This window comes from Scyliorhinus torazame, chromosome 7 (genome assembly GCF_047496885.1).
Source record: "Scyliorhinus torazame isolate Kashiwa2021f chromosome 7, sScyTor2.1, whole genome shotgun sequence".
NCBI lineage: Eukaryota > Metazoa > Chordata > Chondrichthyes > Carcharhiniformes > Scyliorhinidae > Scyliorhinus > Scyliorhinus torazame.
In genome coordinates, this window is record NC_092713.1 from 299,059,297 (window position 1) to 299,085,884 (window position 26,588).

The following is a 26,588-nucleotide window of genomic DNA, read 5'->3' on the forward strand; positions in this document are numbered from 1 at the left end:
CAAGAACGATAAGATCTTGAGGTGGAGAATCGAACTCTCCACCTATAACTACGATATAGTATATCGTCCTGGGAAGCTCAACGAGTCCCCAGATTCCCTGTCCCGCGGCACATGCGCCAGTGCGCAAGAGGACCGGCTACGGGCTATCCACGACGACCTCTGCCACCCGGGGGTCACCCAGCTCGTCCATTATATCAAGGCCCATGACCTGCCCTACTCCGCCGAGGAGGTCAAAGCTGTAACCAGGGACTGCCAAATCTGTGCGGAGTGTAAACCACACTTTTTTCAACCAGATAAGGCCCACCTGGTGAAGGCAGATACTCCTCGAGGGCTTGGGTGATGGGTTTGGGGGATGGGGGAGGAGTTTGAGTGATGCGGCGGGGCTTGCAGAGCAGGCTCCGCCCTTTACTTTGGGCCATGCGCCTGCTCTCCGCGCCTGCGCACTGTCCTCGACCTGTGCCGTGCGTGCGCGCGCTCGGTTCAGCGTCTGTTCAGCTCCGTGCGTGCGCGCTCGCGCTGCTGCCACACGGAGCCCGAGCGCGAGCCCAGCCGCCGCCATGGCCACGCAGGTGCAGAGTCTGCCGCCCAACCCGCTGCCGCCGCCTCACGGAGCCCAGGCCCCGGAGCAATCGCGCCCGGAGCCGGCCCAAGGCCCGGGACACGTCCAGGCTCAGGGCCAGGGCGTGGGGCCCGAGCAGGCGGCCACCCAGGCCGGGCCCGGCACCAGCAGCAGGCCCGAAGCCAAGCGCCTCATGGCAGCCCCGCCGCCCAAGGTGAACCCGTGGAGTAAAGCGGCCTGTGCCGTGGAGACCGGCAACCCCAGCCCGGCGCCTCCCGCAGAGCCTGGGCCCGGGTCCGCTGCTGGGCCCGGGCCCGAACCCCCGGGACAGGCCGGAGACAGCGCCGAGGAACAGAGGGCCGGCAGCGGCCGCAGGAAAGAGTTCATCGAGGCGCCGCCGCCCAGGGTCAACCCCTGGACCAGGAGAGCGAGCGGGAGCGGCGTGGACACCGAGCCAGGTTAGCGCGGGGCAATGGTGGAGGGGAGGGCAATGAGCCGTGTCCCGGTGGGGGGGGGGCGGTAGACCCCCCAACTCTCTCCCCCCCCCCCCCCCCCCAACTCTCTCCCCCCCCCCCCCAACTCTCTCCCCCCCCCCCCCCAACTCTTCCCCCCCCCCCCCCAACTCTCCCCCCCCCAACTCTTCCCCCCCCCAACTCTTCCCCCCCCCCAACTCTTCCCCCCCCCCCAACTCTTCCCCCCCCCCCCAACTCTTCCCCCCCCCCAAACTCTTCCCCCCCCCCCAACTCTCCCCCCCCCCAACTCTCCCCCCCCCCAACTCTCCCCCCCCCCCCAACTCCCCCCCCCCCCCAACTCTCCCCCCCCCCCAACTCTTCCCCCCCCCAACTCTCCCCCCCCCCCAACTCTCCCCCCCCCCCCAACTCTCCCTCCCCCCCAACTCTCCCCCCCCCCAACTCTCCCCCCCCCCAACTCTCTCCCCCCCCCAACTCTCCCCCCCCCCCAACTCTCCCCCCCCCAACTCTCCCCCCCCCCAACTCTCCCCCCCCCCAACTCTCCCCCCCCCCAACTCTCCCCCCCCCCCAACTCTTCCCCCCCCCCAACTCTCCCCCCCCAACTCTCCCCCCCCCAACTCTCCCCCCCCCCCAACTCTCCCCCCCCCAACTCTCCCCCCCTCCCCCCAACTCTCTCCCCCCCCCCCCAACTCTCCCCCCCCCAACTCTCCCCCCCCCCAACTCTCCCCCCCCCCAACTCTCCCCCCCCCAACTCTCCCCCCCCCCAACTCTCCCCCCCCCCCAACTCTCTCCCCCCCCCCCCAACTCTCCCCCCCCCCCCAACTCTCCCCCCCCCAACTCTCCCCCCCCCAACTCTCCCCCCCCCCAACTCTCCCCCCCCCCAACTCTCCCCCCCCCAACTCTCCCCCCCCAACTCTCCCCCCCCAACTCTCCCCCCCCCAACTCTCCCCCCCCCCCAACTCTCCCCCCCCCAACTCTCCCCCCCCCCAACTCTCCCCCCCCCCCAACTCTCCCCCCCCCCCCAACTCTCCCCCCCCCCCCAACTCTCCCCCCCCCCCCCCAACTCTCCCCCCCCCCCCCAACTCTCCCCCCCCCCCCCAACTCTCCCCCCCCCCAACTCTCCCCCCCCCCCCCAACTCTCCCCCCCCCCCAACTCTCCCCCCCCCCAACTCTCTCCCCCCCCCCAACTCTTCCCCCCCCCAACTCTTCCCCCCCCCCCCAACTCTTCCCCCCCCCCCCAACTCTCCCCCCCCCCCCAACTCTCCCCCCCCCCAACTCTCCCCCCCCCCAACTCTCCCCCCCCCCCAACTCTCCCCCCCCCAACTCTCCCCCCCCCAACTCTCCCCCCCCCAACTCTCCCCCCCCCAACTCTTCCCCCCCCCCCCCCCAACACTTCCCCCCCTCCAACACTTCCCCCCCCAACACTTCCCCCCCCCAACACTTTCCCCCCCCCAACACTTTCCCCCCCCCAACACTTTCCCCCCCCCAACACTTTCCCCCCCCCAACACTTTCCCCCCCAACTCTTTCCCCCCCCCAACTCTTTCCCCCCCAACTCTTTCCCCCCCAACTCTTTCCCCCCCCAACTCTTCCCCCCCCAACTCTTCCCCCCCCCAACTCTTCCCCCCCCCAACTCTTCCCCCCCCCCAACTCTTCCCCCCCCAACTCTTCTCCCCCCCCAACTCTTCTCCCCCCCCAACTCTTCTCCCCCCCAACTCTCCCCCCCCCCCCAACTCTTCCCCCCCCCCCAACTCTTCCCCCCCCCAACTCTTCCCCCCCCCAACTCTTCCCCCCCCCAACTCTTCCCCCCCCCCCAACTCTTCCCCCCCCCAACTCTTCCCCCCCCCCCAACTCTTCCCCCCCCCCCAACTCTTCCCCCCCCCAACTCTTCTCCCCCCCCCCAACTCTTCCCCCCCCCCCAACTCTTCCCCCCCAACTCTTCCCCCCCCCAACTCTTCCCCCCCCCCCCCGCTCTTCCCCCGGATGCCCCCCCGCACTGGGCAGATGCCCCCCCGCACTGGGCAGATGCCCCCCCCGCACTGGGCAGATGCCCCCCCCGCACTGGGCGGATGCCCTCCCCGCACTGGGCGGATGCCCTCCCCGCACTGGGCGGATGCCCTCCCCGCACTGGGCGGATGCCCTCCCCGCACTGGGCGGATGCCCTCCCCGCACTGGGCGGATGCCCTCCCCGCACTGGGCGGATGCCCCCCCCGCACGGGGCGGATGCCCCCCCCGCACGGGGCGGATGCCCCCCCCCGCACGGGGCGGATGCCCCCCCCGCACGGGGCAGACGCGCCCCCCCCCCCCGCGGGGCAGATGCCGCCCCGCACGGGGCAGGTTACCCCCCCTCCACTGAATGGATAACCCTGAGCCACCCCCTGCTGAGCAGATATCCCCACCCCCCCTGCTGAACCGATAGCCCCCCCCCCGTGCTAAGTAGATTACCCCCCCTCCACTGAATGGATAACCCTGCGCCACCCCCCGCTGAGCAGATATTCCCGCCCCCCCCGCTGAGCGGATATCCCTGCCCCCCCGCTGAGCGGATATCCCCGCCCCCCCTGCTGAGCGGATATCCCCGCCCCCCTGCTGAGCGGATATCCCCGCCCCCCCTGCTGAGCGGATATCCCCGCCCCCCCGCTGAGCGGATATCCCCGCCCCCCCCGCTGAGCGGATATCCCCGCCCCCCCCGCTGAGCGGATATCCCCGCCCCCTCCGCTGAGCGGATATCCCCGCCCCCTCCGCTGAGCGGATATCCCCGACCCCCGCTGAGCGGATATCCCCGCCCCCCGCTGAGCGGATATCCCCGCCCCCCCCCCCCCCCGGCTGATATCCCCCAACCTCCCCGATGTACAGGTAGCCCCCACCCCCCCTCACGCTGAACAGATCGTCCAGCAACCCCACCTGCTGAACAGATCGCCCCATCCCCGCCTGCTGAGCAGTTCAGCCCCCATCCCCGCCTGCTGAAGATTGCCACCAAATCCCCCGCTGAACAGATTGCCCCAACCCCGCCTGCTGAGCAGATCAGCTCCCATCCCCGCCCGCTGAACAGATCGCCCCCCCCCCCCCCCCCGCCTGCTGAACAGATAGTCCAAACTCAGCCCGCTGAACAGATCGTCCCCAACAACCCAGATCGCCCATCCCCGCCCGCTGAACAGATTACCCATCCCCGCCCCGCTGAACAGATCGTCCCCTCCCTGCTGAACAGATTGCCACCATCCCCGCCCTAGGGGAGCGCCTTTACCAGGTTGTTGGACTTCCAGACACCCCCACAGATCGGGATCCGTCCACAGATCCCCTTTTTCCTGGCGCGCGCCCCCCTAACGGCTGAAACCCTCGTAACTGGCAGTATTAAAGGCAGGATTTTGTGTTACCTATTTCTGTTTGCATGTATGGATTTCCTGTGTTGCTTTAAAAACTATTAACTTTCGCTCCCTTTGAGGGGGCAGGACGGGGAGTCTTTAACAGGCGTTAAAATTTATGAAAGGATGTGACGGAGTGGCAAGGTACAAGTCAAGGGGATAAATGGTGATGTTGGAACGTATGATCGGACTCCATTTAAAAATAGTTTTGGTAGGTGGTTGAATGATTGGGGAATGAAGGAAACTGGAAACCTGGCCGGGACATTGGATTTGGGCTGCTGGTGCGGAGCCCACCGAGTGCTCGTCACGAAGAGGCTGTTTTTCCATCTTCTCGCTCTTTATTTTAGCCTGTTTCTAGTTGCTTGTTCTGTTGATGCTCGAATGTGAACAGTTTAACAGGCATTGTTTTGTCGATTCATTTGGTGTTGGATCTGGGGAGAATGCAAAGGTCACTAGCCACAAACAGGCCCACAGGGCTTGTGTGACCCAGGGTGACGTGCTTTGTTCAACTCAATTGCAATAATGCACTTTTTCTTAATTGAACTATAAATTTGCGATCAGCGACTGTTCCCCATACTGAATGAATGAAATGTGAACTGAAGCTCAGTCCTGGGCCTGGATGATCCTCCCCAAGACTTGGATCAGTTCTGTGTGCAGGAATGCAGTAAGGAGGACAGTTATACTGACATCAGGACACATTCATTAAACAATGCACCGTGATTGAGTGTAAGGCAATTCTGGGTGGTGCCTAAAAGTGGCTTTATGAGGTCATTTAATGCACAACTGCGACATCTCATTTTAAATTCAGAGAAAGGAGACACCGAATATGAGTATTCCAAAGTCGCAACAGAAAATTCTGGAAATACACAGCAGGTTGGTTGGAATCTGAAAGAGAGAGATTATTGGACTGGAGGCACTGACAGCACCATCTGAAGCTGTGCTTCCACCCAAACAACCTGTTCTTTTTGATTAATGTTGATGGAGATCCTGTGATAGTACTTTCTGTATGAATTGATGTTCAATTTGTATTTAAGTTGTCTGAAACGCTTTTTAAGCTCGTCCCTAATCTTTGAAAGCTGATTGCATGAGGAAAACTGCTCTGATAGTGATAGTTACCAGACTTCAGTGAATGATGACACAAGACCATAAGACACGGGAGCAGAATCAGGCTTTTTCGGCCCATCGAGTCACTCTGCCATTCAATCATGGCTCATACGTTTCTCATCCCATTCTCCTGCCGTCTCCCCACAACACCTGATCCCCTTATTAACCAGAGGCATTGGAACAGAGCCTCTTCCTGCACAGACTGCTGGTCTGAAACTGGTACTGTGACACATGCTCTAGTTTCCAGTAGGGAAGCAATCTACTTGTATGCACATAGTACCGTACCATGTTCTCTGGCTGTCCGAAGCACTTGCAACAAATTAGTCACTTTACAAGCACAACCACTGTCATATAGGCAATCTTGGTAGCCAAGTTGTGAGAGCAACAACAGCATATATTTTTGTCAGGCCTTTAACATAGTAAAACAGTTCAATGTGCTACACAGGAGTGTTATCAACAACATTTTGACAACAAGCCGCTTAGAGCAGAAGAGGTAAGTTTTAAGGACCATCTATCTTAAAGGTGGAGAGGTTTATGGAGGAATTCTGCAAGTTACAGCTGCCAGTAGTGGAGTGAGTAAAACTGGAGATGCTCGTGAGGCCAGAATTGGAGGAGTGCAGTTAACTTTGAAGGTTCAAGAAACAGAAAGACATGCATTTGTATCTTTCATCACCATGGGATATCCCAAAGCTCTTTACAACCTATTAAGCACTTTTTGAAGTGTATTCACTGTTGTGAGAAATGCAGCTAGAAAATTGTGCACAGCAAGCTCCTACAAAAGCAGTGCCAAATGACCTGATAGTCTTCCTGCTGATCTAGGAATAAATATTGGCCAGGGCACCAGAACTTAATTCCCATGCTCTTCTTCAAAGTAGTGCCATGGGGTGATTTATGTCCATCGGGCAAATGGCACCGAGATCATCGGTTCATCCTAAAGCCGGCATCTCCCACATGCAGCACTCCTTCAGTACTGCACTGGGGCGCAGTCTGGATTTTTGTGCTCAAGTGGAACTTTGGTTGCACCCTTCTGACCCAAAAACAAGAGTTCTACCAATGGGACATGGTTGTAGGGCAAGAGGAAACAAGAGTGGAAATGTTGCAGAACTGGAAGCCACTGTAGGTCGGTGAGCACAGGGGTGATGGACCTGGTGTGACTAAGGACACGGACAGTAGAGTTTTGGATGTCCCCAAGTTTAATGTGTGGGAGGCTGATTAGGAGTGTATTGGATTAATCAAGTCTAGAGGTAACAGGCACAACAAATGAGATGAATAATTTGTTGTTACTGGTCTTGCTGAGTTGAATATTGAGTGAGGTCGAAGTGTTTCCCACTTTTCTGAGAATAATTGCAGCAGGAATGTTGATGAACCTTTGGAACAGGCAGACAATACCTTGGTTTGACAAATGATTCAAAAAACAGGACTCCAGCAGTGCAGAATTCTCCCTTGTGCAAGATTGTGTGATCAAGGCCTATTATGGGATTTGAATCCACAACCTTGTGACTGAGGCAAGAGTATAACTAACTGCTGGCATTGGTTCAAGAAGTCACTTTGATAACCTCAAATAGCGCTAGTGTTCTTAATGAACATACAAAATGTTTGTTGCAAAAAGAATAATGGAAGTAGGCAGCTGAGAAGCAACAGCAACTTGCATTTCTATAACTCCTTTAGCATAGAAGAACATCCCAAGGTATCTCAAGAAGGAAGAAAAGAGCACGGTTTTGACTGGAATACTTCATGAGACCCTGCAATGCTTTGTAGTTTTCATTTGCAGATGTACATCAAGGTATGGTTCTGCATCCGCCAATCTGCTGATGCCATAAAGTGTCAAGTTAGAAAGTTATGAGGAAAGCAAACTGCAGCAAAACCAAAGGGGTAACTAGTGTGAACTGTGTTGTGCGAAGAGTTGACACAGGCTTTAGACTGTAGTTGGCTGTCACTCAATTCAAGGATGATGTCTACTGTACTTTCGTGTAACATTGCTATACTGGCATGGGAGTGAAAGGGAATGGCCCAGATCACCTGTTAGTACTCGGGTGAGGATATCCATGCCGGTAACTGCCTCAAGTTTGCAATTGCAAAGAAGCAAAGCCAAAGTTGTGTTGAGTACAGCCAAAGCATTGTTAAGTCCTAGACTACCAGTCCATGGGTTTCAGATAGATTGCCTTAGTATGGTCTGGTTAGGATGCCAAAATACCACGGTAGCTAAAAGCTGTTGATGTGTTCTTTTCTATTGTTGTGGTGGCTGGTAAGCATGAATTAGTTTTTGTGCTGTGCTGTCCAGATCCTGTATGGAAAGTGTTGCTCTGTCTTGAGTACAGCATCTTTGGAATCCCAACAGGCAACTGATGAGGCAGTCCTGACTGTGCTTACCTGCCATATGTCTGAAATTGTCACAACTTTTAACATTTTTCCTCATTTGAGATGTTAGCTCTGGGCACTGCGCAGCAGCCCACATTCTTCACTGGATGATCATTCTGTGCCTACAACTCCAGGGAGTGGTCATTGGCTCTTTAATAGTGGTTAGCATCGTTGTCTAAATCATACACAATATTGCCTAATGTTTGCTCTCACGCCCTCCCTCATGCTGGGATTTGTCCATATTCAGTGGAGCTCTGATTGTTTTCCTTGGCCTCCAGTCCCCCAACACCTTTGCCTGAGGTAACCTCAAATGCCCTGAGCTGTGATTTGCTGTCCTAGCACCGATTGGGGCCATAATAGCAATATATTACTTTTATCCCTGAAACTTTCCAACCCTTGGCGAACACATGATTTGAGTGGAGTCCCAGAAGTCACAATAACCTGTGACTTGTGTTGATTTGGCGCTAACATCTTGTTTTCTGAAGTTGATTTCTTTCTATGTGTTTGCTTTGGCTAATGAGTTTCCCAGGCACATTTATTAACTTCCAGGCACTTGTTCTAAACATTCTCAGCTGGAATAATGAATATTATTCAGTTTATAAACAGCCATTAATTCTCCTCTCTCCAACATCAAAAAACTTGTCACCAATAGTCATCAAGCTGTTTGAATAGATTGTCAGTGGTGGTTCCTACCCAAATTTTAGTGAGCCAATATGACGTTGCCAGATTAAACTAATTGTGCTGTAGGAAATAAACTGCAGCGGTTTAGCACTCACTCGTCCAGTATAAAGTACCAAACAAACTCGATACTGTATGTTCATAAGTGAGAGGACGCACATCACAAGTCCTGTGAAGACTCAGAGGATAAACATTTTCAACACTTCGTCATCAAAACTCTCAAATTCATGACATCGCAAATTCATTTTTTAAAATGAGTACTCAAAACACATGTTCCGCCTTACCACTGCTTTGTTAAATGGAAACTAAACTGTATCTCCTAATGGAGATGCCGGGGTTGGACTGGGATGGGCACAGTAAGAAGTCTTACAACACCAGGTTAAAGTCCAACTAGTTTGTCTTGAATCAATAGCTTTCGGAGCGCAGCTCCTTCCTCAGGTGAATGTCAGTGTCTATATGCGTGATCTTCTTGGAGATCCTCTCCACTTTCAGCCGGCAGTTTGCGGTGTCGATGGTAGCCATGATGTGGAGATACCGCCGTTGGACTGGGGTGGGCACAGTAAGAAGTCTTATAACACCAGGTTAAAGTCCAACAGGTTTGTTTTGAATCATTAGCTTTTGGAGCGCAGCTCCTTCCTCAGGTGAATCCTCGACACTGCAAACAGCCGGCTCAAAGTGAAAAGGATCTCCAAGTAGATCGCGCATATAGACAGTGACATTGACCTGAGGAAGTAGCTGCGCTCCGAAAGCTAGTGATTCAAAACAAACCTGTTGGACTTTAACCTGGTGTTATAAAACTTTTTCCTGTCTCCTAATGGAGTTCTTGGCTTGTATGGGCAGGTTGGAGATTGAGACCATATTACTGTGGGTCTTGCTAAAATGGTCTGTGATCATCGTAAGGGTGTTGGTTCCCAAAGTGTCCAGGGCTCGCTTCCATTGTTTGACTGAAAGTGGGCAAATGCTCACGGTTGGGTCAAGTGCCACTTTGAATCTCTGCAGTCTGCGTGATGTAGGTACACTCAGTGTTGTTAGGGAAGGAATTCCAGGTGTTTGACCCATCAACAGAGGAGGGACAGTGTCTACTTCCAAGTCAGGATGGAGGAGAACTTCCAGTTACAGTTGTTCTCATGCTCTGGAAACAGTACCCAAATTTGGCAAAATGGTTTGATTTTCTTCTTGCATTTTGGACAAATTTGAAAGGTTTGCTGATATAATCCAACACTTGAGAACTGAGACTCGATTGAGACCTCACCCTCTTTCCAATAGGTAATTAGCCAACCCTGAACGCAAATGAAGATGTGTGCCTGCGAAAGTAGCATTAGCTGGTGCAGAGAGAAGGGTCAGAGGGCGAAAGTGGCAGTTAAACTGGAAAAGGCAGTACAGAATTCTGAAAGCCAATCCTGACTGGGTAGTAGGAGTTTGTCTTCAGAATGTGGTTTGTTGCAAGGTACTCTGCAAGAGGTAGATATAAACCAGCTGTCAAAAGAGCTGGATGTGAGGAGACAGATACAGCGTAAGAGTTCGAGTTGGCAGTGAGGAACATTGTAGATTAGTTGCTGTGTTAGGGTGATCAGGGAGTCTACTCTAATGCGCAGCCTCCAGATCTCCCTCTCTCTCACAATGGGCAGTGAATCAGCTCACTGGGCTTCTTTCTTCCCCACCCCACCCAAAACCAACTCATCCTACTGACATTGTGAACTGTCAGTGTTTTCTCGATTTGGAAGAAGGAACGGCTAATGTTTCTACTGTGCCTTAATTACCTTTTTAGAATGCCTAAAGGTCCTTCACAACCAGTGAACTATATTGAAAGACTTGATGGTCATTGCTCAGAGTTTGAAACTTTCATTGCAATCTCCCGTAATTTGAAATCAGAAATATCACTAGGTGTGAATCGTTCAATGAATTGAAATAAAGGTTTCCTTCAGGTTTTGGCCTTTGTTTTGTATCAAAGAGCTGGTGGGAGATTACGGTGAAAGAAAGATTGTGCAGCCTAAATCAGATATTACACACTTTAAATGACCCGAGTGCTTGCTTTTATCCAGCTCGTCTCCTGGAGTGGAGAGTTTGTCTGTGACTGGGTCACTGTTGGTGCTCGAGATCAATAGATTATTGTTACCGAGGGAATTATGGGATATGGGGGTAGGAACATGGAAAGAGACGTAGACTCCTGAAGCCTGTTCTGCCAATCACTCAGATCATGGATGATCTGTGAGCGATTTTGCTCAGTTGGTTGGACAGCTGTTTTGTGATTGTAGAGTGAAGCCAACAGCGTAGGTCCAATTCCTGTACTGGCTTAGGTTATTCATGAAAACTCTGCCTTAACCTTACCCCTCGCCTGAGGTGTGGTGATGCTCGTGTTAAATGATCACCAGTCAGCTCCCTCCCACACTCTTCCTCAAAGGGGAAAGCTGCCTATGGCCTTCTGGTGATATTGCTTATTATCATTTAATATCTTTGGATAACAATCTTTCAATCTGAGATTTAAAAATGACATTTGATCTGACATCAATTGCTGTTTGTGGAAAAGAGTTCTAAACTTTGGCCACCCATTAGTGCAGAAGTGTTTCCTGATTCGTGTGTGAAAGTGAAGTTGAGGTAGCCGATTAGCCATGATTGTGTTGAATGGCACAGTAGTCACATAGGACAAAATAGCTACCTTTTGGCACTTATTTCTTTAAGAATAAATTCCCCTTTCTCACCTGACCAATAATAAATAGCACTGACTCCATGTCCAGAAAGATCATTGTACAGATTATCAGGCATTAAAGAGAGTACCACAATGCCAGGTGTGCATTTCAACTCTGGACTTTCTTCTCTTTGTATGATAGATTTGGTTCATGGTGTTCCCGGCCTGTGGAATTTGTCAGTTTATCCTGCGCCTTTGTTTTCAAAGGTCATAATTTGTGACTGAAGTAGGACAATACCCCAAGCAGTGCTGGCACAAAGATCTTCCAATGAGGATCAGTGCTACCCATCTCTGTCAACCTAAGGCTAGTTTAGGCGGTTCTCCAATGTAAATTAATGCACAGTTTTTGTTCCAAGGATAGTATAGTTCACATTGGTTACCTAGCTTAGTACGTGTGAATACCTGCATGTTGTGCCTACTGGTACAGCAACTCGGGTAGTTTTTGGTATATGAATTTCTGCGGAAGTTTTGTGTTGTAATCCTAGTGCATGGTAGCTTTTTGTCCACGCCTCCACCGTTGGGAGTTTTGTCATAAGTCTGGATGCAGAAAGTGACGTTTGGATTACGCAGTCTATACAGGTAGTGACATTTACTGGTGCATATGTTGGGATGTGCAGACTGGGTAAAAGTCATTGTGGCTCAGAATATTAAAAAACGTCCTTAGTCTGCAGAAAAAGTATTATCTACTTTGCCTTTTAATTTGCTAGTAAATGTATGGTATGGAAGGGCATTGGCTTAATATTGCAATCTTCTGTGGGGTGTTTGCCAACGATTAGATTGTTGACTTTAAAATTGGGCTTCTCCTGCCCTTTAAACATGCTGAAGTATTTAAAGGTTCTTTGTGACTTACCGTGCCTTTCATGACCACAACTGTATTTTTTAAATACCGTCCGTTGTTATGTAGGAAACGCGATGACTAATTTGTGCACAACAAAGTTCCCAAAAGAACAATAATGTGCTAAAGATTTGATAATCTGAATGGATGTACGTATTTATCTATTTTAATTTGGAGTACCCAATTTTGTTTCCAATTAAGGGGCAATTTTGTGTGGCCAATCCACCTACCCTGCACCTTTGCGTTGTGGGGGTGAACCCACACCGACACGGGGAGAATGTGTAAACTCCACACGGACAGTGACCCGGGGCTGGGATTGGACCCGAGTCCTCAGCGCCGTAGACAGCAGTGCTATCCACTGCCACCGTGCTGCCCACGATAATCTGTATTTATTGGCCAAGACACCGAGGATGACTCCCCTGCTCCTCCTCGAAATTGTGCCATGGGATATCTTATCTCTATCTGAGAGGACAGACGTTTAATGTTTTATCTGAAAGACTGTACCTCTGATGGTGCAGCATTCCCTCATGACTGCACAGGGTTGTCAGCTGACTTGTGTTTTTTTGCTCCAGTCTTAATAGTAGGACTTGAACCGGAAACCTTCTGACTCGAAAGAGTGATATCAACTGAGCAACAACTGACTTGAATGCAATGGGGATGGTAAAGACAGATGAGTAGGCATTTGTACTATACTTTACGACTGGATAACATCTTGCATTGTTTTTATATTGTCGAGACATTTACCTTTGGTGTGTAACTGGATGTAGAAGACCATTTGCTCCAGATGCACCATAGAAAGCATCCTATCTGGCTGCATCACAGCCTGGTATGGCATCTGCTCGGCCCAAGACCACAAGAAACTTCAGAGTCATGAACACAGCCCAGCCAATCACACGAACCTGCCTCCCATCCATTGATTCCATCTACACCTCCCGCTGCCTGGGGAAAGCGGGCATCATAATCAAAGACTCCTCCCACCCGGCTTACTCTTCCAACTTCTTCCATCGGGCAGGAGATACAAGAGTCTGCGAACACACGCGAACAGATTCAAAAACAGCTTGTTCCCCGCTGTTACCAGACTCCTAAATGACCCTCTTATGGACTGACCTGATTAATACTACACTCTTGTGTATTTACATTGTGTACCTTGTTTTGCCCTATCATGTATTTTCTTTTTCTTTTCTTTTTTCCCATGTACTTAATGATCTGTTTGAGCTGCTTGCAGAAAAATACTTTTCACTGTATCTCGGTACACGTGACAATAAACAAATCCAATCCAATTTGCACATTACTGTCCGCCACAGGCAGTAATAAGATGAATATTCAAATAATCTGCTGTCATAGAAGGAGAAAATAAGATTTGGGCCAAGGCACTGGGAGATCTATGAGCATCAAAAATACAATTAATGTGGCTTCTTTAGAATCCAGCTAAACAAGCAGTTGGGGGCCTTGGTATATGGCTCATCTAAAAAATAGAGCCACTGACAATACAGCATTCCAACAACCCTGCACTGGAAGCTTCAGCCTACATTTTGTGATCAAGTTCTGGATTGGGACATGAACTCAACCTCTTGACTCAGTCATGAGTAGTGCCGGATGGCCCAGCGACGCTGGAATATAATTCAGCTGTAGTTTTCCCTTGGTTTCTCCCTGTGATTGTAAAGTGAAATGTGTTATTGTATCTTCCTTAAGCATGAGTAATGTCAATTATGATATGCAATAATGTCTCAGGTTAAAAGTTAAGCTGCCTCTTACTGAGTCCAGGCAAGCTCCAAATTCTGTGTCCCATTGTTACTGTACCAGGTTTTGGTCAGATCGTCCTGCAGATATCAAGTAATTGAGATGAATAAGAATGCTCTAAATACCTTAAATGACTAAAAACAAAAACTGGCTGTACTGTATGTTGAGTTTGCTTAGTCTAAAGTTTCCTGTCATTTCTCATGTAAATGGATGGCAGCTCCAGTGTGGCAAGTCTTCATGAACTGAGACAGTGTGGCAGGTTAACTAATTTCCCAGGGCACTGTTGGTGTGTATTATGTTGGTAAATTGAAGAGCTGGTTGAGGGTAGCAATTGAAGCATGTTAACTATCATGGTACAGTTTTCAGCTTCTGACATTGACCTGACAGAGTGCAATTTTTGTGCATTCTTCTATAATCCTACTAGAATGGCGCGTTGTAGAGTAATATCTCCATTTGTACTCAATCTCTTTAGACAGCAACTTGTTCACCATTGTTGCTGCAGCCATGTGCTGAGCTAATGGTTTCATAGCATTCTTCAACACTAATCCATTGCACATTGAATTGAGAGGTTTAAAGGGGGTGAATTTATGAGTGACAGAGTAGACTACAAGCACATGTAGTGCTAAAGTTTAAAGGCTGCTGCTCTTCAGGTATTTGAATGTCTTCACTTATTTATGGAAAAGATTGCTCACTCCAGCAGGACTCTACACTAAAACAGCTCTATTTTCAGGGTTGAGAACTCCCAATAGAAATAAAGATTCAAAACAAAAACAGGCAGCCAAACAAAAGTCTGTCGTCATAAATTCTCTTCAGCAATCAAAGCGGTGCTGTAATTCATTAAAATCCTCCGAGTTATTTGATTACTGTTCACAATTTTACCGCTCTAATAAGTCACAATTTTCTTGCATATTTTGTTGCCTTGAAACTTCAGTATTGGTCTCTTTCTGTGGTCAGTCTTTCCCCTCTTCAACTCTGAGCTGCTGAAAAGTCCTGAAAATGGCCTTTATCACCCTCGAAATTGTCCAGAGTAGCACAGGCCAGTCTAACCTGTTGATCAAGGATTTGAGCAGCATTCGCTTTCTTTTGGTGGAGTTTGTGGCTGCTGAGTACTGGGTGAGTGTGATTGTTGAGTTTTTTATTCATTCATTGGATTTTGGGGTTTCTCACATCGCATTTATTGATATTTAATTGCCCTTCTCGAGGCAGCCAGTGAAGATCCAGAACTACCAAGCTGCCATGCAGGGCATTGGTGTGGTCAGAGCAGCCGTGCAGGGCATTGGTGTGATCGGAATGGCCATGCAGGGCATTAGTGTGATCGGAGCAGCCATGCAGGTCATTGTTGTGATCAAAGCGGCCATGCAGGTCATTGCTGTGGCCGGAGCCGCCGTGCAGGGCATTGGGGTGGCTGGAGCGGCATTTCAGGTAATTGGGCTGATTGGAGCTGCCATGCAGGACGATAGGGTGGCCAGAGCGGCCGTGCAAGGCGTTGGGGTGGCCAGAGCGGCCGTGCAAGGCTTTGGGGTGGCCGGAGCAGAAGTACAGGGCGTAGGGGTGGCTGCAGCGGCATTTCCGTTCAATGAGCTGATTGGAGCTGCCGTGCAGGGCGTTGGGGTGGCCAGAGCGGCCGTGCAAGGCTTTGGGGTGGCCGGAGCAGAAGTACAGGGCGTAGGGGTGGCTGCAGCGGCATTTCCGTTCAATGAGCTGATTGGAGCTGCCGTGCAGGGCGTTGGGGTGGCCAGAGCGGCCGTGCAAGGCGTTGGGGTGGCCAGAGCAGCCGTGCAAGGCTTTGGGGTGGCCGGAGCAGACGTACAGGGCGTAGGGGTAGCTGCAGCGGCATTTCAGTTCATTGAGCTGATTGGAGCTGCCGTGCAGGGCGTTGGGGTGGCCAGAGCGGCCGTGCACGGCGTTGGGGTGGCCGGAGCGGCTGTACAGGTCATTGGAGTGGCCTGAGCGGACGTGCAGGTCATTGGGGTGGCCAGAGCCGATGTGCAGGTTGTTGGAGTGGCCGGAGCAGATGTGCAGGGAATTTGGCTGGCCGGAGCAGACGTGCAGGGTGTTTGAGGAAATTGAGGGGCTAGTTATTTTATCGTTGTGTGAGAGTATGCCGATGTTCAGTTTCTCAGAGGTTTGCTAGTTTAAACAATAAACATTCTTTCTGTTTTGACTGTGCTGTGTTGGTAGATTGACAGGTCAGAGAGATCACCTGCTGCCCCTTTACCTGAGCAAGCTGATTCTGGCAAGGCAAAGTCTACATCAATGCCACACGGGAAGTTGTTCCTTGCTGGAGTTGTGGGGTGATATCTGGTGATGCCCTGTTTGGAGGACTGGTGCCTGTGTGCTTTGGAACTTCTGAAACCACATGTTGTTCTGGTAGCGAATTCCTGCCCGCAGCTGGTGTTTTGCTTTGACCATCAGCTCGAGTTTCCCAATTCGTCACGATTGATGTTGAGGGCTTTCATGCCTCTTCTGACAGCATTTTAAAGTCTGAGCTTTGGGTGCCCTGCTGGTCTCTGAGAGGGGGCTGCCTCCCCGTATCCATATTGGTGTGGCTGCGGCTAGCTTTCATCACATGCACATGTCTAAGCCAGTGATGGCTATTTTGCCTGATTAGTGCTGGCATTCCTGCTATGTTTGCCCTAGAATGGAGACCTTTATTGGTGACTTTGTATTCCCATGTAATGCCGAAGATGCATCGTAGACACTGAAGTACCTTTGCAACCTCGATTTAAAGCTGGAATTAATGAATTACACAAACGTTTAGTAAGTTGGGGAGCAAGATGTGGAGGCATGGTGATTTTTTTGAGGTTTTTTTTTCTGAACATTTAGTACACAATTGTAAATCTGGCATCCTGTAACTCTGTCTTTGCTGCAATGTCAGAATGGCTGAGAGTAGCACTCCAGCCTCTGAGTCAGAAGATTGAGATTCAAACCCTACATAAGGGCTCAATTTTTGCAGGGATTTTCCCAATCTCTCAATTTAGGTGAAAATTCAATTTCGCAATAAGAACAAACAAAGAACAAAGAGAAGTACAGCACAGGAACAGGCCCTTCGGTCCTCCAAGCCTGCGCCGACCATGCTGCCCATCTAAACTAAAATCTTCTACACTTCTGGGGTCCGTATCCCTCTATTCCCATTCTATTCATGTATTTGTCAAGATGCCCCTTAAATGTCACTATTGTCCCTGCTTCCACCTCCGGCAGCGAGTTCCAGGCACCCACTACCATCTGTGTAAAAATCTTACCTTGTACATCTCCTGTAAATCTTGCCCCTCGCACCTTAAACCTATGCCCCCTAGTAATTGATCCCTCTACCCTGGGAAAAAGTCTCTGACTATCTGCTCTTGTCTATTCCCCTCATAATTTTGTAGACCTCTATCAGGTCGCCACTCAATCTTCTTCGTTCCAGTGAGAACAAACCAAGTTTATTCAACCTCTCCTCATAGCTAATGCCCTCCATACCAGGCAACATCCTGGTAAATCTCTTCTGCACCCTCTCTAAAACCTCCACATCCTTCTGGTAGTGTGGCGACCAGAATTGAACACTATACTCCAAGTGTGGCCTAACTAAGGTTCTATACAGCTGCAACATGACTTGCCAATTCTTGTACAAAATGCCCCGGTCAATGAAGGCAAGCATGCCGTATGCCTTCTTGACTACCTTTTCCACCTGTGTTGCCCCTTTCAGTGACCTGTGGACCTGTACACCTAGATCTCTCTGACTGTCAATACTCTTGAGGGTTCTACCATTAACTGTATATTCCCTACCTGTATTGGATCTTCCAAAAAGCATTACCTCACATTTTCCGGATTAAACTCCATCTGCCACCTCTCCGCCCAAGTCTCCAAACGATCTAAATCCTCTGACAGTCCTCATCGCTATCCGCAATTCCACCAACTTTTGTGTCGTCCACAAACTTACTAATCAGACCAGTTACGTTTTCCTCCAAATCATTTATATATACTACGAACAGCAAAGGCCCCAGCACTGATCCCTGCGGAACACCACTAGTCACAGCCCTCAATCAGAAAAGCACCCTTCCATTGTTACTCTCTGCCTTCTATGACCTAGCCAGTTCTGTATCCATTTTGCAGCTCACCTCTGATCCCGTGTGACTGGGCCTAATAATGAATGAGTGCTCCATTGTCATTTGGGTCTGCTTGTTAACCTCTGTTCAGGTAATATTTGAAGAAAACTTCACAATCACTAAATCCTGGTTATTCATCTCATTGCTATTTGAAGGACCTGTCAAGTTAATTGCCATATTTTCTGGCTTAATAGTGAATGCACTTCAGAGGTAATCCACTTGAGAGATATCCTGAGGCTGCAAAGCTCATAATACAAGCGTGTGGATGTTTTACCTTAACATTAGCGTTAGCTTGACGTTCTGATTCTGTTCACGGTGGTTGGTCCTGTGCCCAGAGTAAGTCCGGGCGCAGACACAATGGGTTCCAGAGGCCGTGGGCTGGATATGTGCGACGTACAGAGAGTGAGACTCCAGAGTTCATGTTTGTGCAGCCTGCTTGGTCTTGTGTCACTGGACTTGCAGTGGACTGGCGGGTTTAACCCTGAAGGATCGATATAGCTTGTACTTTGATGTGACTTGAGTGTTTAGAAGTGCCTGGTATTTTAATGTCTCTTGTGGTCTGTTGATGTTTCACTGTTGTTCCTATCCAAACTAAATCAAACTACAAAGTAACTTGAATTGTAAGTTCGAATTAACAAGAATAGGCCGAATCCTTATCTTACATGTGTCAAACTTCTGATTTTTCTAACTGCTATGTACAGTTTAACAGTTGTATTGTTTCACTTTTGCTCTTTCATATCCAGAGTGATTTACTTGGTAGCTGCTGGGCTAGTTTCCACATCTGATTAATGCCCAGTGAATTCTGCCACAGTTTGCATGTGAGCTGAGACCTTAAGCTATTCTATTTCAAATCATTGATTTCTAAAACAGAAGCTTGTCCTGTTTTAAATGGCAGTGTCTGACGGTCAATTCTGCAACTGGCCCTAAATAGGGTACATTTTCGGAGGGTCGGTGCATACTCGATGGGCCGAACTGCCGCCTTCTGCACTGTAGGGATTCTATGGTTGCATCAGCTGTCTTTCCCAGAAACCGTTCAACAGTTCGCTCACACTGCTTGATGAGTCATCTTTATTGGATTAGACCGACCGCATTAGGGCCAATGCTCCAGTTCCTTAAAGCTGAAAGCACAGGACAGTACTGTGCAATACTCAATCTTCACAGGATGGATAATTGATGATCTTATGAAATGCATTTTGTGTTTCAAGTACAAAGATTGAAGAATCTAGCTGAAACTAAATGGATGAAATTTCAGGATGAAAGTGAGGATTTTCCTTTATTACTTTAAAGGTGAAACAATGTGAAAAGGTTTACTGCTTTTAATCCTGTGGCATTGCTAATTTTGTTGGAAGAATTGCAGAAATGAATGGTTGTGCTGATGTGAAGATATAATTCTGCTTGCTCATACTTTGATTATAGTAGCAGAAAAGAACCTTCATATACAATAATGCCTTTTATATCCCCAGGATACCAAAAGTTTTCTCAGTGAAAACATATGTTAACATATATGCAGCAAGGTGTCGCTCACAGGCCAAATGTACCAAATGGTCCAGTGCTCTGAATTTGGTGTGGGTGGGACCAGAGCATGAGAGGAACTCCATGCTCTTCAAATGATATGTGACCTTTAACATCAGCCCAAATGGGTTAGCAGAACCTCCGTTTACTGACTCGTGGACCTCTATGCAGTATGCCCCTGCCCCTAGTGCAGGTTAGGTGGATTGGCTATACTAAATTGCCCCTTAGTGTCCAAAAGGTTAGGTGGGGTTACTGGGTTACGGGGATATGGTGGAGGCGTGGGCTTAAGTGTAGGGTGCTCTTTCCAAGGGTCGGTGCAGACTCGATGGATCGAATGGCCTCCTTTTGCACTGTAAATTCTATACTTTTATACTGCACCACAATATCTGCTTTCATTCTGACCTCGTGCCCTGGAGTTTGGGCTCAAGCCCATGACAGCTGGACTCATGGTAAGTGCACTACTAACTGAGGCTGTTTCAGTAGTTTCTAAATGCAGACACGTTGCTGCTAGTTGTGATGCTGGCAGTGATGAACAAAGCGAGTGGCTTCCTCCTGCAGGTCAGGGGTGTTCTCCTCTGTGTAATTGGGGCACCACTTAGAACATTAGACTTTGCAGATATATAAAACGAAAAAGAATAGCTAGGGTAAACACTGGTCCTTTAGAGGATGAGAAGGGGATTTAATAATGGGAAATGAGGAAATGGCTGAGGCATTGAACAGGTATTTTGTGTCGGTCTTCACAAAGGTGGACTGCCAAAAACTGTTGGCAGGGAGGCTATGGCAGGTGAGGACCTAGAAATGATCATTGTCACGAAGAAGGTAGTGTTGGGCAGGCTAATGGGGCTAAAGGTAGACAAATCTTCTGGCCATGGTGAAATGCATCCCAGGGTACTAAAAGAGGTGGCGGGGGAATTGGCAAATGCGCTCGTGGTAATTTAGCAAAATTCGCTGGGCTCTGGGGCAGTTCCGGCAGATTGGAAAACAGCAAATGTGAGGTAGTCAAAAGGCAATAAATGTAGGCCGGTTAGCTTAACCTCTGTAGTGGGGAAAATGCTTGAATCTATCATTAAGGAAGATATAGCGGGACATCTGGATAGACATTGTCCCATTGGGCAGACGCAGCACGTGGTCATTAAAGGCAGGTTAATTTTGACTAATTTAGTGGAATTCTTTGAGGACATTGAGTGCAATGGACAGTGGGGAACCAGTGGATGTGGTGGATGCATCTGGATTTCCAGAAGGCATTCGACAAGGGCCGCACAAAAGGCTGCTGCATAAGATAAAGGTGCATGGTGTTACGTTAATGTATTAGCATGGATAGAGGATTGGTTAACTGACAGAAAGCAAAGAGTGGGGATAAATGGGTGCTTTTCTGGTTGGCGATCAGTGGCTAGTGGTGTGCCTCAGGGATTAGTGCTGGGTCCACAATTGTTCACAATTTACATAGATGATCTGGAGTTGGGGACCAATGTGTCAAACTTTGCAGATGACACCAAGATGACCTAATGCCTTCAGCGGGATATAGATAGTTGTGGGCAAGAGTCTGGCAGATGGAGCTCAATGTTGATAAATGTGATGCCACCCATTTTGGTAGGAATAACAGCAAAATGGACTATTATTTAAATAGTAAAAAATTGCAGCATGCTGCTGTGCAGAGGAACCTGGATGTCCTTGTGCATGAATCGCAAAAAGCTGGTTTGCAGATGCAGCAATTAAGAAGGAATTGGAATTAGAGCGATGGAATTTAAAAGGGGCAGCATGGTAGCATAGTGGGTAGCACAATTGCTTCACAGCTCCAGGGTCAGAGGTTCGATTCCCGGCTTGGGTTCACTGTCTGTGCGGAGTCTGCACGTTTTCCCCGTGTGTGCGTGGGTTTCCTCCGGGTGCTCCGGTTTCCTCCCACAGTCCAAAGATGTGCAGGTCAGGTGGATTGGCCATGATAAGTTGCCCCTGAGTGTCCAAAATTGCCCCTGAGTGTCCAAAATTGCCCTTAGTGTTGGGTGGGGTTACTGGGTTATGGGGATAGGATGGAGGTGTGGGTAGGGTGCTCTTTCCAAGAGCCAGTGCAGACCTGATGGGCTGAATGGCCTCCTTCTGCACTGTAAATTCTATGATTCTACGGAAAGCAGGGAGATTATGTTGCAGCTGTATGGGGTGCTGGTGAGGCCACACCTGGAGTAGTGTTCGGTTTTAGTCTCCTTACTTGAGAAAGGATGTACTGACACTGGAGGGTGTGCAGAGGAGATTCACTCGGTTGATTCCAGAGTTGAGAGGATTATCTTATGAGGAGAGACTGAGTAGACTGGGACTATACTCGTTGGAATTTAGAAGAATGAGGGTTTATCTTCTAGAAACACATGACTCACCTGATGAAGGAACTCGCGCTCCGAAAGCTCATGATTCCAAATAAACCTGTTGGACTTTAACCTGGTGTTGTAAGACTTCTTAACTGTGCCCACCCCAGTCCAATGCCGGCATCTCCACATCCAGTTTTGTTACAGCATAGATGGAGGCCATTTGACTCATCGTGTCCATGCTGGCCCTCTGCAAGAGCAGCTCATGGGCCCACTCCCCTGTTGATTTCCTGCAGAATCTTTCTCTTATAAATATCCAATCCAGTTTTGAAAGCCACGATTGAATCTACCTCCACCACACACTCCGGCAGTGCGTTCCAGGTGCTAACCGCTTGCTAAATAAGAAGGTTTGCCCTTCTTTCACCTTTGGTTCTTTTACCATTCACTAAAGTTGATGTCCTCTGGGTCTTGACCCTACTGCCAACGAGAACACTTTCTCCCTAACTACTCTCATGGTTTTGAACACCTCTATCAAATCGCCTCTCAACCGTAGCACTTCTAAGGAGAACAATTCTGAAAATATTCTTGTGAATCGTTTCTGCAACATCTGGTGCCTTTGCACCCTCCCAAATGTGTGGTGCCAGAATTCGGACACAAATTCAGAATACTTCAATAATATTCATGCCACTCAAGTTCCAGGCAATGATCACCTCCAACAAAAGATCACCTAACCTTCTCCACTTGATACTCAATGGCGTTGCCATCACTGAATCCCCCACTGTTCACATCCTGGGGGTTAATGTTGACCAGAGACTGAACCAAACCCCCAGACTGATTCCTGGGATGGCAGGGTGGATGTAATTATATTGACTGGAGTTCAGAAGAATGAGGGGGGATCTCGTAGAAACATACAAAATTATTATTTTTCAAATCAATGTTTGTTTTATTTTCCTTTTTATTAAGGGGCAATTTAGCATTGTCAATCCACCTAACCTGCACATCTTTAGGTTGTGGGGGTGAGACCCACGCAGACGCGGGAAGAATGTGCAAACTCGGGGCCGGGAATGACCCGGGGCCGGGATCGAACACAGGTCCTCGGTGCCGTGAGGTCGCAGTTCTAACCACCCTGCCACCATGCTGCCCATCAAGGGTGGATGTAAGAAGTTTGTTCCCGATGATGGAGTGTCCAGAACAACGGGTCACAGCTTGAGAATACGGAGTAGACCATTTAGGACAGTGACGAGAAGAAATGTCTTTATCCAGAGAGTGGTGAGCCTGTGGAATTCGTTACCACAAGAAGTAGTTGAGATTAAAACATTGTATGTTTTCAAGAAGCAGTTAGATATAGGACTTGAGGCGAAGGGAATCAAAGGATATGGTGGCAAACCAGGATTAGGCTATTGAGTTGGATGATCATAATGAATTGTGGAGTAGGCTCAAAGGGCTAAATGGCCTTTTCCTATTTTCCAGAGGCTGGGACTTCTGATGCAAGTAACTCACCTCCTGACTCCCCAAAGCCTGCCTACCATCTAGAATAGGGTTTTTCAAATTGAGGGTCGTGACCTGTGGGTGAGTGTTGGGAGGGTTGAGGAGCGATCAGTCACGCCATTCCCGCGGTGATCATGGGAGAAGCGTCGAACAGATGCTCCTGGCTTTTAAATTGAGAATGGTGGGCGCTGCTGCCTTTTAAACGATAATAAATGAAGCTCTGTGTGGTCTTCTGGCCAGTAGCGGCAGCAGTGAGCAGGTCAGCATACTGCCTGTACACTTGACATCAAGTGCCCTGCACGTTCTTTTGCTGCCAAATCACGGAGGAGAGCTGTTTCCATTTTCTAGCTGTTAACAAGCAAGGCAAGAGGATAATGGAGATGGATTGTTCTCTTGCAAGTAAGAGATGGCCTGAGACACACACAGGGAGTGTACCTACTGGGCAGGATCGTACAACAGATTCTGCTCGAGAGCTGCTGAGCAGAGTCCAGAGCAGTGTTAGTGTTAGCTCTGTACAGAACTCCAGAGGGTCTGGTGAACAGCCTACAAAGAAGAAACTTGGGAACAAAGCAGTATAAAGATGATTCCTTGAGATAAGGTTTTGTCAACTGCCAATGCAAATCAATGCAAAGCCCATGTGTATTGTGTGCAAATGAGAGAAGATTCAGAATTCGTAAAAGAAGTGGGTGAAAAATTCATTTGAGGTAGAGATCCAGAGTCAGTTATTAACTTGGAGCTGACCAAATTAAAAGACTACGCTGCTGTAGCTGACCTGTAATGCCATATTAAAAACAAGTCAAAAGCCCATGAGACGTTCATCATTCTGATGTAGCATCTTCCAGGAGTATCCAGCACTGAGTAAAACATGCATTTTGTTCCTATTGTCCTTCATGAAATGAAAATCGTTTATCATCCAGCAGAGGGCAGTAGAGCGGAGCTGCTGATTGGTGTTGCAAGGGAAATTTGCATACCTCCGTCGTGGTCACCCTAAATTGAAGGTGTACCTGAGCTAGAGACCCTAGCTGTTCGAGTGAAGACAAGCATCCAGCAGAGGGCAGTAGAGCGGAGCTGCTGATTGGTGTTGCAAGGGAAATTTGCATACCTCTGTCGTGGTCACCCTAATTTGAAGGTAGTTTGTGGAGGGGCTGTTGTCAAGTGACACTTAAACCCGAAACACTTCTTGTGTTTCCCTCCCTACCCCCTCCTCTAACCAAAAAAACCCAACCGCTGTGAAGATCAAGAGGAAGGCTCGAGGTCAGTGACTGGTAAGTAGTGTTTCTGTTTTCTTTTCATTGGTATATTGATATATTTTTTTCTTCGTTGTTTATTTATTTATTTAATTTTTTTTGGTAAATTGTAATTGTTGAAGTTAACTGAAGGTTTAAGACATGGCAGGAGATCTCAGACCCGTGCCATGCTCCTCGTGTGCGATGTGGGAGCTCAGGGACACGTCCACTGTCCCTGGCTCCTTCACGTCCAAGAAGTGTGTCCAGTTGCAGCTCCTGTTAGACCGCTTGACGGCTCTGGAGTTGCGGATGGACTCACTTTGGAGCATCCGCGATGCTGAGGACGTCGGGGATAGCACGTTTAGCGAGTTGGTCACACCGCAGGTGAAAGGTACTGAGGGAGATAGAAAATGGGTGACCAAAAGACAGAACAAGAGTAGGAAGGCAGTGCAGGTGTCCTCTGCAGACATCTCCCTGCAAAACAGATATACCGCTTTGGATACTGTTGAGGGAGATGGCTTACCAGGGGAAGGCAGCAGCAGCCAGGTTCATGGCACCATGGCTGGCTCTGCTGCGCAGCTGGGCAGGAAGAAGAATGGCAGGGCTATAGTGATAGGAGACTCAATTGTAAGGGGAATAGACAGGCGGTTCTGCGGACGCAATCGAGACTCCAGGATGGTATGTTGCCTCCCTGGTGCAAGGGTCAAGGATGTCTCGGAGCGGTTGCAGGACATTCTGGTGGGGGGGGGGGGGGGAGGTGAACAGCCAGCCGTCGTGGTGCACACAGGCACCAACGATATAGGTAAAAAACGGGACGATGTCCTACAAGATGAATTTAGGGAGTTAAGAGTTAAACTAAAAAGTAGGACCTCAAAGGTAGTAATCTCAGGATTGCTACCAGTGCCACAAGCTAGTCAGAGTAGGAATGTCAGGATAGATAGGATGAATGCGTGGCTCGAGAGATGGTGCAAGAGGGAGGGATTCATATTCCTGGGACATTGGAACCGGTTATGGGGGAGGTGGGACCAGTACAATCCTGACTGTCTGCACCTGGGCAGGACTGAAACCGATGTCCTGGGGGGGGGGGGGGGGGGGGGTGTTTGCTAGAGCTGTTGGGGAGAGTTTAAACTAATGTGGCAGGGGGATGGGAACCGATGCAGGAAGTTGGAAGGTAGTAAAACAGGGACAGAAACAAAAGGCAGTAAGGGGGAAAATGTAAGGCAGAGAAGCCATAGTCAAAAATCAAAAAGGGCGACAGTACAAGGTACAGTGACTGAGGGGAGCTCAGTGAATAGGACCAGGAATACTAAAAGGAATAAAACGGGAAGTGAAAACATTAATGGTAAGCAACGCGGCAGGTTGTTACATGAAGATATGGGTTCAACGACAAGGAAAATTAGGAGAAAGGTTAAGAGGAAATATAACTTAACTGATCGAGGTGTTAAGATTCAGAACAGAGGTAAAAAAGCCAACATAAGTGTACTTTACCTGAATGCTCGTAGTATTCGGAATAACGTAAATGAGTTGATGGCGCAAATCATCGTGAATGACTATGATTTAGTGGCCATTACTGAAACATGGTTAAAGGATGGTCACGATTGGGAGTTACACATCCGAGGGTATCAAACTATTCGGAAGGACAGAGTGGATGGTAAGGGAGGTGGTGTGTAGCTCTGTTATTTAAGGATGACATCCGGGCAACAGTAAGGGATGACATCGGTGCTATGGAGGATAAGGTTGAATCCATTTGGGTGGAAATCAGGAATAGTAAGGCGAAAAAGTCACTGATAAGAGTAGTCTATAGGCCACCAAATAGTAACATTATGGTGGGGCAGGCAATAAACAAAGAAATAACTGATGCATGTAGAAATGGTACAGCAGTTATCATGGGGGATTTTAATCTACATGTCGATTGGTTTAACCAGGTCGGTCAAGGCAGCCTTGAGGAGGAGTTTATAGAATGTATCCGCGATAGTTTCCGAGAACAGTATGTAATGGAACCTACGAGGGAACAAGCGGTCCTAGATCTGGTCCTGTGTAATGAAACAGGATTGATTCAGGATCTCATAGTTAGGGATCCTCTCGGAAGGAGCGATCACAGTATGGTGGAACTTAAAATAATGTACTTAATGATCTGTTGAGCTGCTCGCAGAAAAATACTTTTCACTGTACCTCGGTACACGTGACAATAAACAA

General features: G+C 49.2%; 1 protein-coding gene across 2 annotated transcripts in view; it reads left to right on the forward strand.

Annotated features, from left to right (window-relative positions):
- The first annotated feature begins 526 nt into the window (after positions 1–526).
- larp1 (La ribonucleoprotein 1, translational regulator) overlaps positions 527–26,588 on the forward strand; it is a 202,867-nt gene continuing 176,805 nt past the window's right edge. For both annotated transcript variants that reach the window (XM_072512652.1, XM_072512653.1), the window contains exon 1: positions 527–1,017. In XM_072512652.1, coding sequence (XP_072368753.1) covers positions 558–1,017 — 460 coding nt within the window. In that variant the 5' untranslated portion in view covers positions 527–557. The remainder of the gene's footprint in view (positions 1,018–26,588) is intronic.